General features: G+C 38.0%; 1 protein-coding gene across 8 annotated transcripts in view; it reads left to right on the top strand.

Annotated features, from left to right (window-relative positions):
- LPXN (leupaxin) overlaps positions 1-16,048 on the top strand; it is a 51,090-nt gene that overhangs the window by 24,434 nt on the left and 10,608 nt on the right. For all 8 annotated transcript variants that reach the window (XM_054524347.2, XM_054524348.2, XM_054524346.2 and 5 more), the window contains 3 exons: positions 3,264-3,431; positions 4,350-4,523; positions 4,628-4,709. In XM_054524347.2, the coding sequence (XP_054380322.1) occupies positions 3,264-3,431; positions 4,350-4,523; positions 4,628-4,709 (424 nt within the window). The remainder of the gene's footprint in view (positions 1-3,263; positions 3,432-4,349; positions 4,524-4,627; positions 4,710-16,048) is intronic.

A 16,048-nucleotide genomic window follows, 5' to 3' on the forward strand; every position in this document is an offset into this window, starting at 1 on the left:
GGAGCAAACATTATGTATATAGAGAGATTTTGGAGATTTAATCAGAGTTGAAACTTGGGATGGACTCTGAAGAACTGGCAGAGTTTGGACATAAAGAGATGGGAAGAAAGGTGGTTTTAGTTGCAGTGAGTCCTGAGGGCTTGATGATATGGAAGGATTTTTCATTTGTTTGTTTGTTTGTTTTGAGACGGAGTCATGCTCTGTTGCCCAGGCTAGAGTGTAGTGGCGCTATCTTGGCTTACTGCAACCTCCGCCTCCCGGGTTCAAGCGATCCTCCTGCCTCAGCCTTCCGAGTAGCTGGGATTACAGGTGCCCACCACTGCGCACGGCTCATTTTTGTTGTATTTTTAGTAGAGACGGGGTTTCACCATCTTGGCCAGGCTGGTCTCGAACTCCTGACTTCGTGATCCACCTGCCTCGGCCTCCCAAAGTGCTGGGATTACAGTCGTGAGCCACTGTACCCGGCCAAAAGGACTGTTAAAGAGACCTGACTAAGCAGGACAGAGGAGACCAGTGAGCAAGCTGAGACACAGCAAGGGAGATCAAAGTATGGCTCTGACAGTAGGAAGGATGAGAAGTCCCAAGCCCATATTGAGATAAAATCTACCTCTTTGTTCTAGCCTCTAGAACACCTCTAAAGTGGTGAGCTCACATAGTCTGGCATGGAATGGAAATCTCAGATAAATGGGCTTGAAGATTTATTAAAGGAAATATAATCCAGAATCCTTAAGGCAGAGGATCCAACCATTTTAAATCTGGTTGGAGGATTTGATATATACTCATGAAGTGACTATGAAATAATTTCAAAGCAGTATATAAAAATGTATATAATTGGAGAGGGCAGGGACCTTATCTTTAGAGCTCACCTTGGGACTCCAAATGCTCAGCACAGGGCCTGATACATCGTGAGCAACACATATTTATTAGAGAGATGAATAAATAAACATCACAAACAAGTTTTCCTTAATGACTAACATCCTTTGACGGGCCAGCGTCTACAATAAAGCTGGGTAGATTGGCTCATTATGCTGTATATCTGAAAATACTAGAAAAAAATGTACATTAGATTTAATTGTGTTGCGTTTCTAATTGATTTAGCATGTGTATTGGTTTATTTAAATTTTTAATTTACAACACCATCTTTTTTTTTTTTTTGAGACAGATTCTTACTCGGTTACCCAGCCTGGAGTGCAGTGGCGTGATCTCAGCTCACTGCAACCTCCACCTCCTGGGTTCAAGCGATTCTAGTACCTCAGCCTCCTGAGTAGCTGTGATTACAGGCGTGCACCACCATGCCCAGCTAATTTTTGTATTTTTAGTGGAGATGAGGTTTTGCTATGTTGCCCAGGCTGTTCTCAAACTTCTAAGCTCAGGTGACCTGTCTGCCTCAGCCTCTCAAAGTACTAGGATTACAGGCATGAACCACTGTGCCCGGCCCCATTTATCTTTTGAATAAGCTGGACCTTCACATTGTACACAAATCAAAAGTGCAAAAAGCTTGCACTGAACTGTTTCCTTCTCAGCTCTGCATGCTAGCCATCCAGTTCTGCCCCACTGGAGATAGGCAGAATTTCCTGTCTTTTCTATATCTGTTCAGAAGTATTCTGGAAGATACCAGTGAAGAGATAGAGATGTAGGTGTAGATGTAGTTATATTGTATTTTTACTTATTTTTCATAATTAATGTCAGTCACCCTTTCAGACCTTTCAGACACTAACCTTCTGAACACTAACCTCTTGAATATTAACTAATATATATTAGAGGAGGAAGGATGTCTGTCAGATGATCAAAATGTCTCGAAGGAAAATAAGCATTTTGATTGGTGACAATGTGATGTTATAATAGGCAGTAAAAGTAGCATAAGTAGAGGTCTGTTAAGAGACAGTAACAGATCACATTCAGGAGATGAAGAGCCCAGCTGTCCTGAACAACGGAGGCTTTTTACAACATAGTATTAATAAAAGATGAAATTGGGAAAGATAAAAAGGGAGGACAGTGGATGGGAGGCTTTGAATGTCTGTCTGATGAGTGAAGACTTGATGTGGCGGCAATGGAGAGCCATTGTAGTTTTCTGATGAGTGAAGTATTCAATAGATAGATGGTAGCAGTTGCCCAGCTGGAAAGGAGTAGAGAGAGCCAGAATCAGGTTATGAGATTATAAAGGGTCAGTTAGCCTTTTTTTTTTTTTTAATTTGAGGATCCTTCTTTGAATGGTTTATAATAATTTTGGGCTTTTGCTTAAATAATTCCAATCCATCAAGTCTTATCTGACCACTTCTCACCACCTTCTCCTATAACACTGATCTAAGTCATTATCTGATAATCTCCCTGTATTCACTCTTGCTTGTCAACACTTAATTCTCCACTCAGCTACCACAGGGATCCTCCAGATTCCTTCACTCCTGTGCTTGAAATCCTGCAATGGCTCCCATCACCTTGGAATAAAACCCAAACGTTTACCGGGAGGTTCCTATGTGATCTTTGCCTCTCTCTCCATCACCTTCTCCTGCCGTGTTCAATCTCACTCCGTCTGCTCTAGCCCCACTGACCTCTTTGACTTTTCTTCTAATGTGCCAAGTTGTTTTATTCCTCAGGGCCTTCCCTCCCCCAGAATGCTTTTCCCATAAATGTCAATATTTCTGAGTCCCAAGTATCTACTCAAATATTACTTCCTTAGAGGGGCCTTCTTTGATTATTACCTCCATCTAAATGAATTCTTCTCACCATCTTGCTGTGTCCCTTCTGTCTCTCTCTGTAACTTATCTCTGTCTGACATTACAACATATATTTATTTGTTTAGTTATTTATTCTCCGCAGAATGCAATTCCATGAGGCCAGACACTTGGTCTGTCTTATCCTTGCTTTAATCCAAGTGCTTAGAGCAGTGATTGGCACAAACCAGGTATTCAACAAATATTGCCAAATAAATTAGTAAAAGAGAGATGTGACTAACTTTTGAACTAGGGTCATCCTAAGATCTTCAAAGGGTATCATCTTCATGTACTAAATTTCCTACATTAAGAAAAGATTTACAAATATAAAATTAGTCAGATTTCATTTGGCCTGAGGAGTTTAGGATGAAAGGGAGAAGAAAAGATTTTTATTGGTGTTGAAATTTTAGATTCTTCCAATGTCTTTCAGGAAGGTTGGGGAAAGGCTAAGAGATCAGTCAGTAGAGGTGAATTTATAGAGTCATTAGAAGATGCCAGTGAGAATAAAAATACATGAGGCTGATTCTGTTCTTGGTTCTTCCCTTGGGCCAGGTTGCAGTGAGAGCAGATGCTGGCAGGAAGCACTTACCAGACAAGCAGGATCACAAGGCCTCCCTGGACTCAATGCTTGGGGGTCTGGAGCAGGAATTGCAGGACCTTGGCATTGCCACAGTGCCCAAGGGCCATTGTGCATCCTGCCAGAAACCGATTGCTGGGAAGGTGAGATAGGCTGAAATTTTGGTCCTACAGCCTTCTTTGTCTCTCTCTGTCTCATCAAGGTTTGCTCTTTCCCCTTATATTTTAAGATATTTTAGTTAGCATTAATAATTACTAATCACTTACAGTGCTCTGGGCACTGAGCTAAGTGCTTTACAAGTATTTCCTTATTTAATGGTCACATCAGCCCTTCAAGAAGAATGATTGCTCCCTTTGTAAAGATGAGGAAACTGAGGACCCAGAGACATTAATGGACATATACAAGGCCTAATAAGAGGTAGAGGTAAGATCTGAAACCAGGAGACTCTCTCCCGAGTTTGAGTTCTTAACCATTTTTCTGTACTGCCTTTACTGAGATGACCTTCCTCACTGCTCCTTTTGTTCAAACATTCCCAGTCTAAATTGATTGATTACAATTTTCAGCTGAACTCAGCTCCAAGTCACAGCTGCAAACTCCTGTTCTGCATCGTCCTTCACCAAAGCTATGATAAAAGGCTTTGAGACCTGACTGTATGGGGCATGGAATAAAGTGTTCAAACTAGAGGAATAAAAACTGTCATTTGGCCTTTTCCTCTTCCAGGGGTCCCTTCCACACTAAGGCTACAGTTACAACTTCTCTGTCATCAATGTGCTATATGTTGTTTCTGCCACTCCCTGTGGCAGTGGAGTGGTTGCGAACATTTACAGGCTTTCATCACAGTGATCAGTCCCGGAAGTGGGCATCCTTTTATTATCAATCCATAAAGCACAGACAACAGATGGCCTTAGGTGGAACCTAGGTCTAGGCCTCAGTGTTGTATAATTCCAGGGGGTGTTGTCTACAAGGGATGCAATGTGAAGAGTGCTCCCTAGAGTTGTGCAACCTATAGGCTGTAGAGCACTCAACTGGCCTCCTGTGTCAGGCTTTATTTCACACCACAGGTGATCCATGCTCTAGGGCAATCATGGCATCCTGAGCATTTTGTCTGTACTCATTGCAAAGAAGAGATTGGCTCCAGTCCCTTCTTTGAGCGGAGTGGCTTGGCCTACTGCCCCAACGACTACCACCAACTTTTTTCTCCACGCTGTGCTTACTGCGCTGCTCCCATCCTGGATGTAAGTAAATCCCCACTCCTCTCCAGCTTTCAATCACTCACTTAGAACCAGAGTCATGCTTTACAACTCTGCGTCATTGTAATATCTGTGTGTTCCCTTTCCAGAAAGTGCTGACAGCAATGAACCAGACCTGGCACCCAGAGCACTTCTTCTGTTCTCACTGTGGAGAGGTGTTTGGTGCAGAAGGTATGACCCAACTTGAGAGGCTGTATCCCACACCCCATTGGGTAGTTATAAAACCAGCAACACCTTTCCTGGTAGTCACGGGAGTCCTGATTCCTATCACTACTATCAAAGTGCCCATTTCAGTACTAGATACCATCCCTCCTTACCTTTCTCCAACATTTATAATTTCCCTTTAAATTGATTTTTTAAATCACAGAAATACAAATGCATAGTTTAAAAACTCAAATATTACTTCAAGGGTAATATTGAAAAAGCCTTTTCTTGTTGAATATTGAAAAAGTCCCTTTCTCATCTCCAAATCCAGTTCTCCTCTCCAAATTATTTTAGCTGTTTGTTCTGATATTTATTTATGTTTTGTTGTTGTTGTTGTTGTTGTTGTTTGTTTTTTTGAGATGGAGTCTCACTGTGTTGCCCAGGCTGGAGTGCAGTGGTGCGATCTCTGGTGCAATCTCGGCCCACTGCAACCTCCACCTCCCAGGTTCAAGCGATTCTTCTGCCTCAGCCTCCCAAGTAGCTGGGACTACAGGCTCTTGCCACCACGCCTGGCTAATTTTTGTATTTTTAGTAGGGACAACGTTTCACCATATTGGCCAGGCTGGTCTTGAACTCCTGACCTCGTGATCCACCCGCCTTGGCCTCCCAAAGTGCTGGGATTACAGGCATGAACTACTGCCCCTGGCCTGCTTATGTGTTTTAAATAATAACTTATATTGTTATAGATTGTTTTATTTTTCCAGTTTTAACCATTATGTATTGACTGTCTAAGAGGGAAGATGAGATTTAGAAATGTTATTATTACCCCACTCACTCCTAACATATTTCCCCTCCCCTGTTTTTTCAATATATAATTACGTCATAATTACAGGTTAGATCAGTATTAAGTGTGCATATGTCGACAATCATAGAATACTGCTCACAAGTAAGCCATGTAGCAAACTGACTACACTAGAGTCTGGATTTTAGAGTCAGACTTCCAGGTTCAAATCTGGGTTGTGGTATTTGTTCAAGTAATTTAACATCTCTGTACCTCACTTTCCTCATCAGTAAAATAGTCCTAATGAATTGCCTACCTTATAGGGTTGTTATGAGGATTTAGAGACAATACAAGCATGGTATTTAGAATAGTGCCAAGCACATGGAGGTATAGTAATGTTAATATTATTATCACAGTGTCCTTTTGGTATAAATTCATTTTTTTCTAAAGTTAACATTTGAATCCTTTTTGAAATTGGCTTAGTTTTTATTGTACTTATCACTAAGTTATGCAACAGAACTGTGAAATTCTTTTCAAAATGGCCAACTACATCTGGCAATAAGTCAGTTTCTTTCTTTTCTTTTTTTTTTTTCTGGAGATATCCCTCCAGGAGACTTTCCTCCTCCTGATTCAACATGAAATGATTTCTTCCTGCTGAGTAGCAGTCATTTTGGTTCATTAACTTAGAATTATATCTAGTAATTACTCTTGGAAATTCCTTTTATTACTTTCCTCTTTGGATGCTCTGTTTCCTAGGTCGCATGTCTATGTTTTATACATGTTACCACCTTTATTTTGGTGAGGAACATCCCCTAGTAGCTTTCTGAGAAAGAATTTTTGAGAACTTGAATATCTGAAAATATTTTTATTCTGTCATTGCCCTTAAGTTGCCTGGGCATAGAATTCTAAGTGGAAACTAGTTTCCTTCATAATTCTGAAGACATTGCTTCACTGTCTTCTAGCTTCCATGATTGGCAAGTTTTTATTAAATTTTTTTTATCCTTGATCCTTTCTACATGACCCATTCTTCCCCCTTTGTATGTTTGTTTCATGTGTTTTCTGAATTGTCTTGTTTTTTTTTTTAATTTCTTCTTTTTATGTTTGTTTTGAACAAATATGGAATCAGAAAGCTGCTTTACTTTGTTTTTCTCCTGTCCTTTTAGAATGAACTCAGTGGGGAAGGATTTCTCCTCTCTTATAAATAAAAGCTTGTGCAGTCCTCTGTCTTTTCTGATTACTCCTAAAAAACAGTTCTAAATATAAAATCAATTTAAGAAACAAAACACAAAAACTAAGCCCTTAGGTAATTCAGTCTGTGTAATAGTTAAGGCTTCCAGCACTTTAAAAGTGACAGCCGCTCCCTCTCTTTTTTAAGACCTTCAAGCTGCAGGAGGTGAGGACAGAGGTATGGCCTTTCCTCTCTCCTGACCCCGCTTCGTTATCTACCACCCTCACCCTTATTGCCAGCCTTGACACCTGCCTGCTCTAAGGTTGAAACACGAGGGAGGATGGAGATGAGAATAGAAGGCAGGAAGGTCTAACTTGTCTAGGATTGTTGTTAAATTGGCTTTCTGCTCTTCAGGCCTAGCCAGTGTTTAGCTCTGACTTTTTTCCCTGAATTCTTTTTGGGATTAAGACAGGTCCAGCAGTGAACTCTTGATTGCCCTTTACGTGTCTTGACTGGCTATTCTCTCCTTGTCATGTTTCTTTGAGGATTTGTTTTGTAAAGATTCTTTTTTCAAGGGGCTTTCATTGTTCCCTCCTAGTGAACCCTTAGAAATTATTAACGTCGTTCCAGATCATCTCTTCCTCTCATATTTTCATAGAAGGGCCATGGATAACTTACTCTTTTCTCTGGCAGCCAGTAGAGTTATAATTTTTAGCTGCATGTTTCTATTCAGCTGCCGCAGGCTCTTTCAGCCAGACTCACCTATGGACTTTTTCCAGGGGTAACTCTGATACCACTAACTGCATCTCACTAATGCCAAGGCACACATATCCAACTGCCTGAGTGGTCCCAGTGAAGTCCCTCTTTTAACCTGAGGTTATCAAGAACTATACCTCATCTTTCTTCGTAGTGATGGGGCACTCATAGCACAGTTTTCTTCAAAGGAATCCTTCTCTCAGTTTTCCTTTTTCTTTACCTGTTTTCTCCTGAACAGGAGTGAGGAATTCCAGAATTGTACAGATAATCTTTGGCTACCTGTTTGGAGGAATGTTTTGCAGTTCAATTTGGAGTTTGATATATATTACATCTTGGTGCCTTACATTTGTTTACACTGGTCTTTGCCAATACTGCCGATCCATGGTTGTCTGTTACTATTTAAGAATGAGACGCTAAAATGCTAATTGCAAACTCCGTGGATATAGACAGAAATTGTTGACTGGTAGACTTGACTATATGGTACTCAGGTAAGATGCTCTGGCCATTTTGTTGAGTGACTCCTGAATATGACAATCTTAGGTCTTTTCTGTTGAGTCAATTATGCTAAAGAGATGTTCTCTTTGCCAGCATTCTGAGATTGAAAAAGGGGATGGGGGAATGGGTTTTTCACCATTCAGCATGTCAACTTTTACTTAATTCCCATTTTTCGGTAGAGAGCTTGACTCGTTTCCTCATGGTGTCCAACATCTCTGATCACTGAGACTCTCTTGTTCAATATTTACAGAAATAATCACTGCATCTTACGGTAAGATAAGGCATCTAACCTTCTAATGGTTCTTTAGACCTTCAACCAGTCCTGTTTCTAGCCTTGAAGAGTATCTCATGCATTCAGTTCCTGAGCCCCTCTGATGTTATCATATTCAAGATGGCTTGATTTTTATTGACCTCTCCCATCTGTGGAGACATAAGTTCCAGTTTTCTTATTTATGTTAAGCCAGTTACCACTCTTATAACCTACTTTAAATTCTTGAAAATTTAGTTAATATCTCATCTGGTGGCATATCCTTTACTTTTTTCTCTTTCCTTATGGCTCTTTATAATTTACATAATTCCTTAACTGTCATGTTAATGATGTTTCAGGAGGGAGTAAAGAAAATCCCATGTGTTTAGGCCCTTTACTAATATGGAGACTTTCCTAAATATCAGGCATATTATTATGTATATGGTTAAAAATAATTTATATGATGCCACTACAGTCTTGTGAGAGCAAGTTTATTCAACATTTTACCTAGTTATAGATCAGTCTTAGGTAGGTAAAGTGATTTTCTTAAAGTCACACAGTTAGAAAGTTGAAGAGGCAAGATTTCATCTTGGGTTATCATTTCTGCAAGTTCCTTGTTTTTTATAAAACATCACAACTGCCTTTTGACTGAAATTCAATTCCTTTTCTGCTGTTGGATCTCTTTACTTTCGTGGTACCAACACGATATGCTTTATTTGACAATAGACCCAGATACAGTAGCGCTGACAGAATCCACTAGCAAAGTGCTCTGTAGTAATTTGCTTGTTCACTGGAGCTTGCTCAATGCTTTTTCACAAATCATTAGGTATTTCATTTCTAGATGGTATTTTACCTAAGCAGCATTTTTCATTGACACTTAATCCAAATCATATTAAATTGTGTCACAATAAATTTATATTGTATTGGTAGCCATAAAAGTCTGAGAATTAGTTGAGTACAACAGTCAGCAAGTGAATACTGCCCATGGATCATTATGATGGAGAAGTTGCCTGAAAGCAGAACAACAGGACATAGGCGCATTTCAAGTAGAGACATAAGTTAGATACACACACAAAAAAATACCCAATCCGTAGGATGACCAGAAAGCACCATTAAGGTAGCTAGTTCTCATTTTCTTGACTCAGGCCCCCTCTAAACAGACAGGGCTGATGGGGTCATTTATGGCTTTATATAAACAGGAAACAACACTTAAAACATATTTATACATAGAGCCACATGACAAAAAGTGACATTTATTGATCAGAAGCTCCACTTGGGTTGTATTTTCCTTTTTATGCCTGGCTTTCTGTAAAAAGGTCTCCTGCCATATGATCAGTTAATTAATTAGGCTCTCATCCCAAGTTACATAGTCACAAAGAGTTTCTATAATGACAGTTTAACCTCTGAGCCTCCTGGGAAATTAAATTCATTTGCATTTTTTCATCAGTTCAAAGAATTCCTCTTTAAGGCTCAAGTCATTGGTCCTTGGCATCCTCCCACAGGGATGAGTTCTTCAATGTCTACCTGTGTTTCTTTTTAATTGTTCATTATCCAGGTCATGCAGGTGCTCCCTAATTTCTCCTGTGGCTAAGAGCCTCACCAGAGTATAAACACTCTCCCTCTTTTTGTGGCACTTTTAATTGTCAGTATTTCTCATTCTTCCTCTAGAGGTAATTGGTCCCAGAGAGATCCTCCAAGAAAGCAAGAGCTGAAACTTTCTTAATTTATTAGATTATGAAATGCAGGGGTATCACAGCAAGTTTGGGTGATTGCTTTTGATTTCTCTCCTGAGATTTACCCAAGTTGAAACAGAGGCTGTTACTCCCCTGCTATCCCACTCTCGAAACCAGCTGTCCAGCAGATGCCTAGATGAGGGTCATTTCTCAGATAGTTGGCATGTCTTACAGTTTTCTCAAGTAATGCCTACCTATAGGCAAGCTCCGTTTTGTGTCATTTGCTTTATGCAGCATCAGCATCACCTGGGGACTTATTAGAAATGCAAAATCTTGGGCCCCATCCCAGACCTATTGAATCAAAAACTCAGGGTGGAAGACTCAGCAATCTGCATTTTATCAAGTTCCCAGATGAATAATGCACACTAAAGTTTGAGAAACACTATTATGCTACACAAAATTGAGACAGGTGGTTGCAGGTATTTGTTTTTCTTAAATAGTAGGACTTACAGTGTTCAGTTTCCCTTGAATAGACCCTAGACATCATTTGACAGAGTAAATAAAAAGTAAAGTGAACTCTTCTGTGTCTCAGGGGTTTAGAGGAAGAACACAGGACAGCATATAAAATTACTAGTTTAGATTCAGATCTGTAGGCCTCAAAATTCTGCTAAATTGTCTGCTTTTTAAAGAAAGCAAAGTTGAACAAAGCAAGGCATGTGAAAAAGTGACGAGGTAATGGAAAAACTGCAGCTATATGGTTTGGGTCCCAACACCTAGCTGCTTCTATTGTCATGTTGTGATCTAGCTGCTGTTATCAAAGCTGATTTCTAGAAATAGTGTTTTCTAGATAGTCTGCTTTACAGAATACTGTGCATGCTTTGCTTACATGCTGTCTTAGTGGGGAAGAGGTAGAACTCTCATATTTACAAAATTATTGGGCTGTGACATTTGTGCTCAGCTGATACTGTCAGTTCCCACAGAGAGGTCAAAGTCAGGGTGCATTTAAGTTAGAGGTATGACATTGAAGTTAGGCCTTGAAGTTAGGCCTAGATTTGAATCTCAGCTCCTCTACTGACTAGTCAGGTGTAAATTCTCTAAGCTGTCTTTTCACATTTGTTAAATGGGGCTAAAGCCTACTTCAGAAGGTTGCTCTGAAAAAATCTCATTTTAATTTAGTACTATAGATAGAGCCTTCAGTGGAACCAGTATAATGCAGATGCTCCATAAATGGGATTGCTGATAATATAGTTTTCATTTTAGGTGTCTCTCTAAGTAAATACTAAGGAGGGATTCTTACATAAAAGTTAATCTATTTATGTATATTCTAGTCAATGCTGAAGTGAGACTCTAAACTGCAATATACTCTGGAGCAGATGATCTCAATTTTGCTATTGTAATATTTTTCTTATGTCTGCTCATTCAGTAGATATTTATTGAACAACTACTATATATGTGTCAAGCATTATTCTAAGTACTAGGGATATAGTGACAAAAAGGAAAGTTCTTGCCCTCATGATTAATGTATTCTGGTGGAGGAGACAAACAGTAATCAAACTAGCCAACTAACTACAACCTACTCTGCATGGCGAGAGAGAGAGTGATTAGGTAATATTTGAGACACAGTGGTTGAGTCACTTGTTCTCTTAAGCAGACCCCTGAGGTAAGCAAAGAACTAAGCCATTTGGGTGTCTCAGGGAAGTGAGTTTCAAAACAGAGCAAATATATCACTTGAATAAGTGCTTAAGGATTAATTAGTTAATTTTTTTGTAAGTGTAAAGACAATAAAAAGACCTTGCAGAAACGTTTGTTTTTAACTTATTACCCTATTAACCTAAAGCAATACAGAAAACTTTTCCTAGCAATGATTTTCTACATTTATTCATATATGTGTGCGCACATAAGTTATTGTGTGCCTAAAATTCTTTTTTTATACTTAAGCATTTCTCCATGTTGTTTCATCATAATTTCATAATAGTTTTATAATAATTTTAACATTATCAATTATTCCATTAGGGATTTATGTAAATAAACAAAAAATAAAATGCTATATGCCCAAAGATTTTCACTGAAGCATTATTATAGTTCCAAACATTGGAAACAACTAAATGTATTAACAATAGTATCATATTTAGATTACTTCTGGTGTTTAGTAGTACTATAATAAATATCATTAAACATAATGTTTTCTTCTTTTGAATTATTTGTATTAATTAATTCCTAGGACTTAGATGTCTACATCTTTTTTAAAAAAACCTTGATATAGATTATCAAGTGATTCTCCAAAAGAATAATACCGTTAATATTATTACCAGGAATATATGAATATATGGATCATTCCATATATCTTCCAGTATTGAGTATATTTATTTAACACTGTTTTTACTACTTAGCTAAAACACCGCATGTTCTCACTCATAGATGGGAATTGAACAATGAGAACACATGGACACAGGAAGGGGAACATCACACTCTGGGGACTGTTGGGGGGTGGGGGGAGGGGGGAGGGATAGCATTAGGAGATATACCTAATGCTAAATGGCGAGTTAATGAGTGCAGCACACCAGCATGGCACACTTATACATATGTAACTAACCTGCACATTGTGCACATGTACCCTAAAACTTAAAGTATAATAATAATAATAATAAAAAAAAGAAATTCAACTACTAATTAGCAAAAATTACAACTTCATTGTTTTCTTTTGAGTTTCCTGACTTACTCATAATGTCCAACATATTATTATTAAAATTATTTATTTTGCGGCTATTCATTGATTTGTGGGGTGCACTTGTTTTAAAAGGTTTTAAAAAACAATCACCATGAGTTTCTTATTCTCAGTGTAGCTCCATTACCTGGACATGGGATCAGTAAGACTCAAGCCAAGAATTTTCTAATATGTGTCTTAACAGTGAAAATTTCATGTATTAAAGAGAAAGTTCTTATACCTCAACAAATTGCTTTTTATAGTACAGTCTAAACATAAAAGTGCTTCCTTACCTAGCTTCAATAAGTACAAGTGTTTTGCCAAATGGATTCCTCTATTAACCTTCACCCATCCATCCACATTTTTTCTTGCTGGAATATTAAGAAGCAAGTTTAGAAGTCATGTAATCTCATCATTAAGTACTTCGGCATGCATCACTTTTAGCTGAGAAGGTCTTTTTAAAAACTACCTTTATGCTTAACAAATTAAGAATTCCTTATTATCATTTACAATTCCTATTCAAATTTCTAAGAAAATGTCACAGGCTTGGTTTGCTTGAATCAGGATCTCAGCAAGGTCAGTGCATTGCATTTGACTGTTTTGTCTCTCAAATTTAAAAAATTCTATTATTAGTCCTCTCTTTGCTGCTTTTTTATACCAGAGATTTGTTAATGAATCCAGAACCTGTATCCCATAAAATATCGCATATTATTTATTTGACTGGCTGCTTTCTCATGATACTGTTTAACTTATTTGCTTTACTCCTGCCCCCATCTCCTATATTTTCCTTAAACTATTAATTTAGACCTAGAGATGACTAGGTTTAGGTTCAGTTTTCGGGGGTCTGGATGACAAGAATAGGTTTCAGGTGGTGGGTGCAGTATACTTCTTGTTGAATCACATCAAGAGGTATATGACTGGTTGACCACTTTTATTGATACTAACATTGACCACTAAATTTAAGCAGTGTCATCCTGATCCCTCTATTTTAAGTTCCCCATTGATGACTATTCCCTAAATCCAATGGAATAGATAGTAAAATGCTGAATTTTCTATTATTCCTTCTATATTTATTAGCTGAGTTCTACAAAAACTTTCTATCATCAGTTATTGGGTTATCTTGGAATATGTCTCATACAGGAAAGGTGAGATAAGTGTTTGACACTTTCTGTTAATAAGAGTAATTATAAGGGTAATGAATGAGTTCATTAACAATATCCAGTGGAGACTAATAAATTTTTATTTTTAAAAAATCATTATGAACTCAAGGAGTTATATATACTTCATATAATTTGATCTATTGAATTAGTATTTTTTTAATGCTCAAATTTTTTTATCTGAGGTCAGAGGTAGCCCCTTCAATTTGGTTACTGTATCTTTCTGATATGATCCCAGTAATCTTCCTATTTCCTTGGCACAGCAAGATATATCAGGCCTATCTCGTCAACTCTGCCACATACTTGGAATCATCCATTTCTCCAAAAAGACTGCCTCATTGAGGATATTTAAAAATTAGGAGTGTTCATTATTTCTGGGATGTCATTTCTTTTAGGTTTTTCAGTGGACAGAGCTTCAGATCTACTTTTTAAGGTTTTTAAATTTTATAGAGACAGGGTCACATGCTATCTCCCAGGCTAGAGTGCAGAGGTGCTATCATAGCTTGCTACAGCCTTGAACTCCTGGACTCAAGCAATTCTCCCACATCAGCCTTCTGAGTAGCTGGGACTACAGACGTGTACCACCAGGTCTGGCTAATTTTTAAAAATTTTTTTGTAGAGAGTGGGTCTCACTAAGTTGCCTAGGGCTCATCTCGAACTCCAGGCTTCAACCAGTCCTCCTGCCTCAGCCTCTCAGAGTTCTGGGATTACAGGCAGGAGCCACTGCACCCAGATAGAATCTGTTGTTGTTGTTTTTTTTTTAAAGAAAAGTAAGTCATGAGTTCATACTAATATATCTGATATAGTGTAATGATACAGTTTTTTGTTTGATTTGTTTGATTACTTGTGTCTTTTTTAATGCTGGAAATCTTGCTTTCCAAATACATTAATATAATTATTTGCTTTATTATGCAATCTACCTGTAATAATTTCAAAAAATACATAAATATTGTAAATGAACAAATTATTTTTATTGTGTATATATATTGTATTATTTTATTGTATATTTTTAAGGTACACAACATGATATTTTGATATACACAGTGAAATATTTACTACAGTTAGGCAAATTAACATATCCATCCTCACTCATAGTAACCCTTTTCATGTGTATATGGTAAGAGCATCAGAATCTACTCTCAGCGAATTTCCAGTATATATAAAAACAGTTTAAGATTTCTTTGTAGCTTGTTTTGCATCATTAGGACTGTACACTCTGAACACTATCATTTAAAGTTACTTGAATGAACTATTTCATTTTTATTATTATTATACTTTAAGTTCTGGTGTACATGTGCAGAATGTGCAGGTTTCTTATATAGGTATACATGTGCCATGGTGGTTTGCTACACCCATCAACCCATCATCTACATTAGGTATTTCTCCTAATGCTATCCCTCCCCTAGTCCCCTGCCTCCATCAGGCCCTGGTGTGTGATGTTCCCCTCCCTGTGTCCATGTGTTCTCATTGTTCAACTCCCACTTATGAGTGAGAACATGCGGTGTTTGGTTTTCTGTTCCTGTGTTTGTTTGCTGCGAATGATGGTTTCCAGCTTCATCTATGTCCCTGCAAAGGACATGAACTCATTCTTTTTTATGGCTGTATAGTATTCCATGGTGTATATGTGACACATTTTCTTTATCCAGACTATCATTGATGGGCATTTGGGTTGGTTCCAAGTCTTTGATTTTGTGAATAGTACCACAATAAGCATACTTGTGCATGTGTCTTTATGGTAGAATGATTTATAATGCTTTGGGTATATACCCAGTAATGGGATTGCTGAGTCAAATGGTATTTCTGGTTCTAGATCCTTGAGGAATTGCCACATAGTCTTCCACAATGGTTGAACTAATTTACACTCCCACCAACAGTGTAAAAGCATTCCTATTTCTCCATATCCTCTCCAGCATCTGTTCTTTCCTGACTTTTTAATGATCGCCATTCTAACTGGTGTGAGATGGTATCTCATTGTGGTTTTGATTTGCATTTCTCTAATGACCAGTGATGATGAGCTTTTTTTTTCATATGTTTGTTGGCTACATAAATGTCTTCTTTCGAGAAGTGCGTGTTTATATCCTTCAGTTACTTTTTGATGGGGTTGTTTTTTTTTTTCTTGTAGATTTGTTTAAGTTCTTTGTAGATTCTGGATATTAGCCCTTTGTCAGATGGACAGATTGCAAAAATTTTCTCCAATTTTGTAGATTGCCTATTCACTCTGATGATAGCTTCTTTTGCTGTGCAGAAGCTCTTTAATTTAATTAGATCCCATTTGTCTATTTTGGCTTTTGTAGCCATTGCTTTTGGTGTTTTAGTCATGAAGTCTTTGTCTATGCCTATGTCCTGAATGGTATTGCCTAGGTTTTCTTCTAGGAATTTTATGGT

Source organism: Pongo abelii, chromosome 9 (genome assembly GCF_028885655.2).
Source record: "Pongo abelii isolate AG06213 chromosome 9, NHGRI_mPonAbe1-v2.0_pri, whole genome shotgun sequence".
Lineage (NCBI taxonomy): Eukaryota > Metazoa > Chordata > Mammalia > Primates > Hominidae > Pongo > Pongo abelii.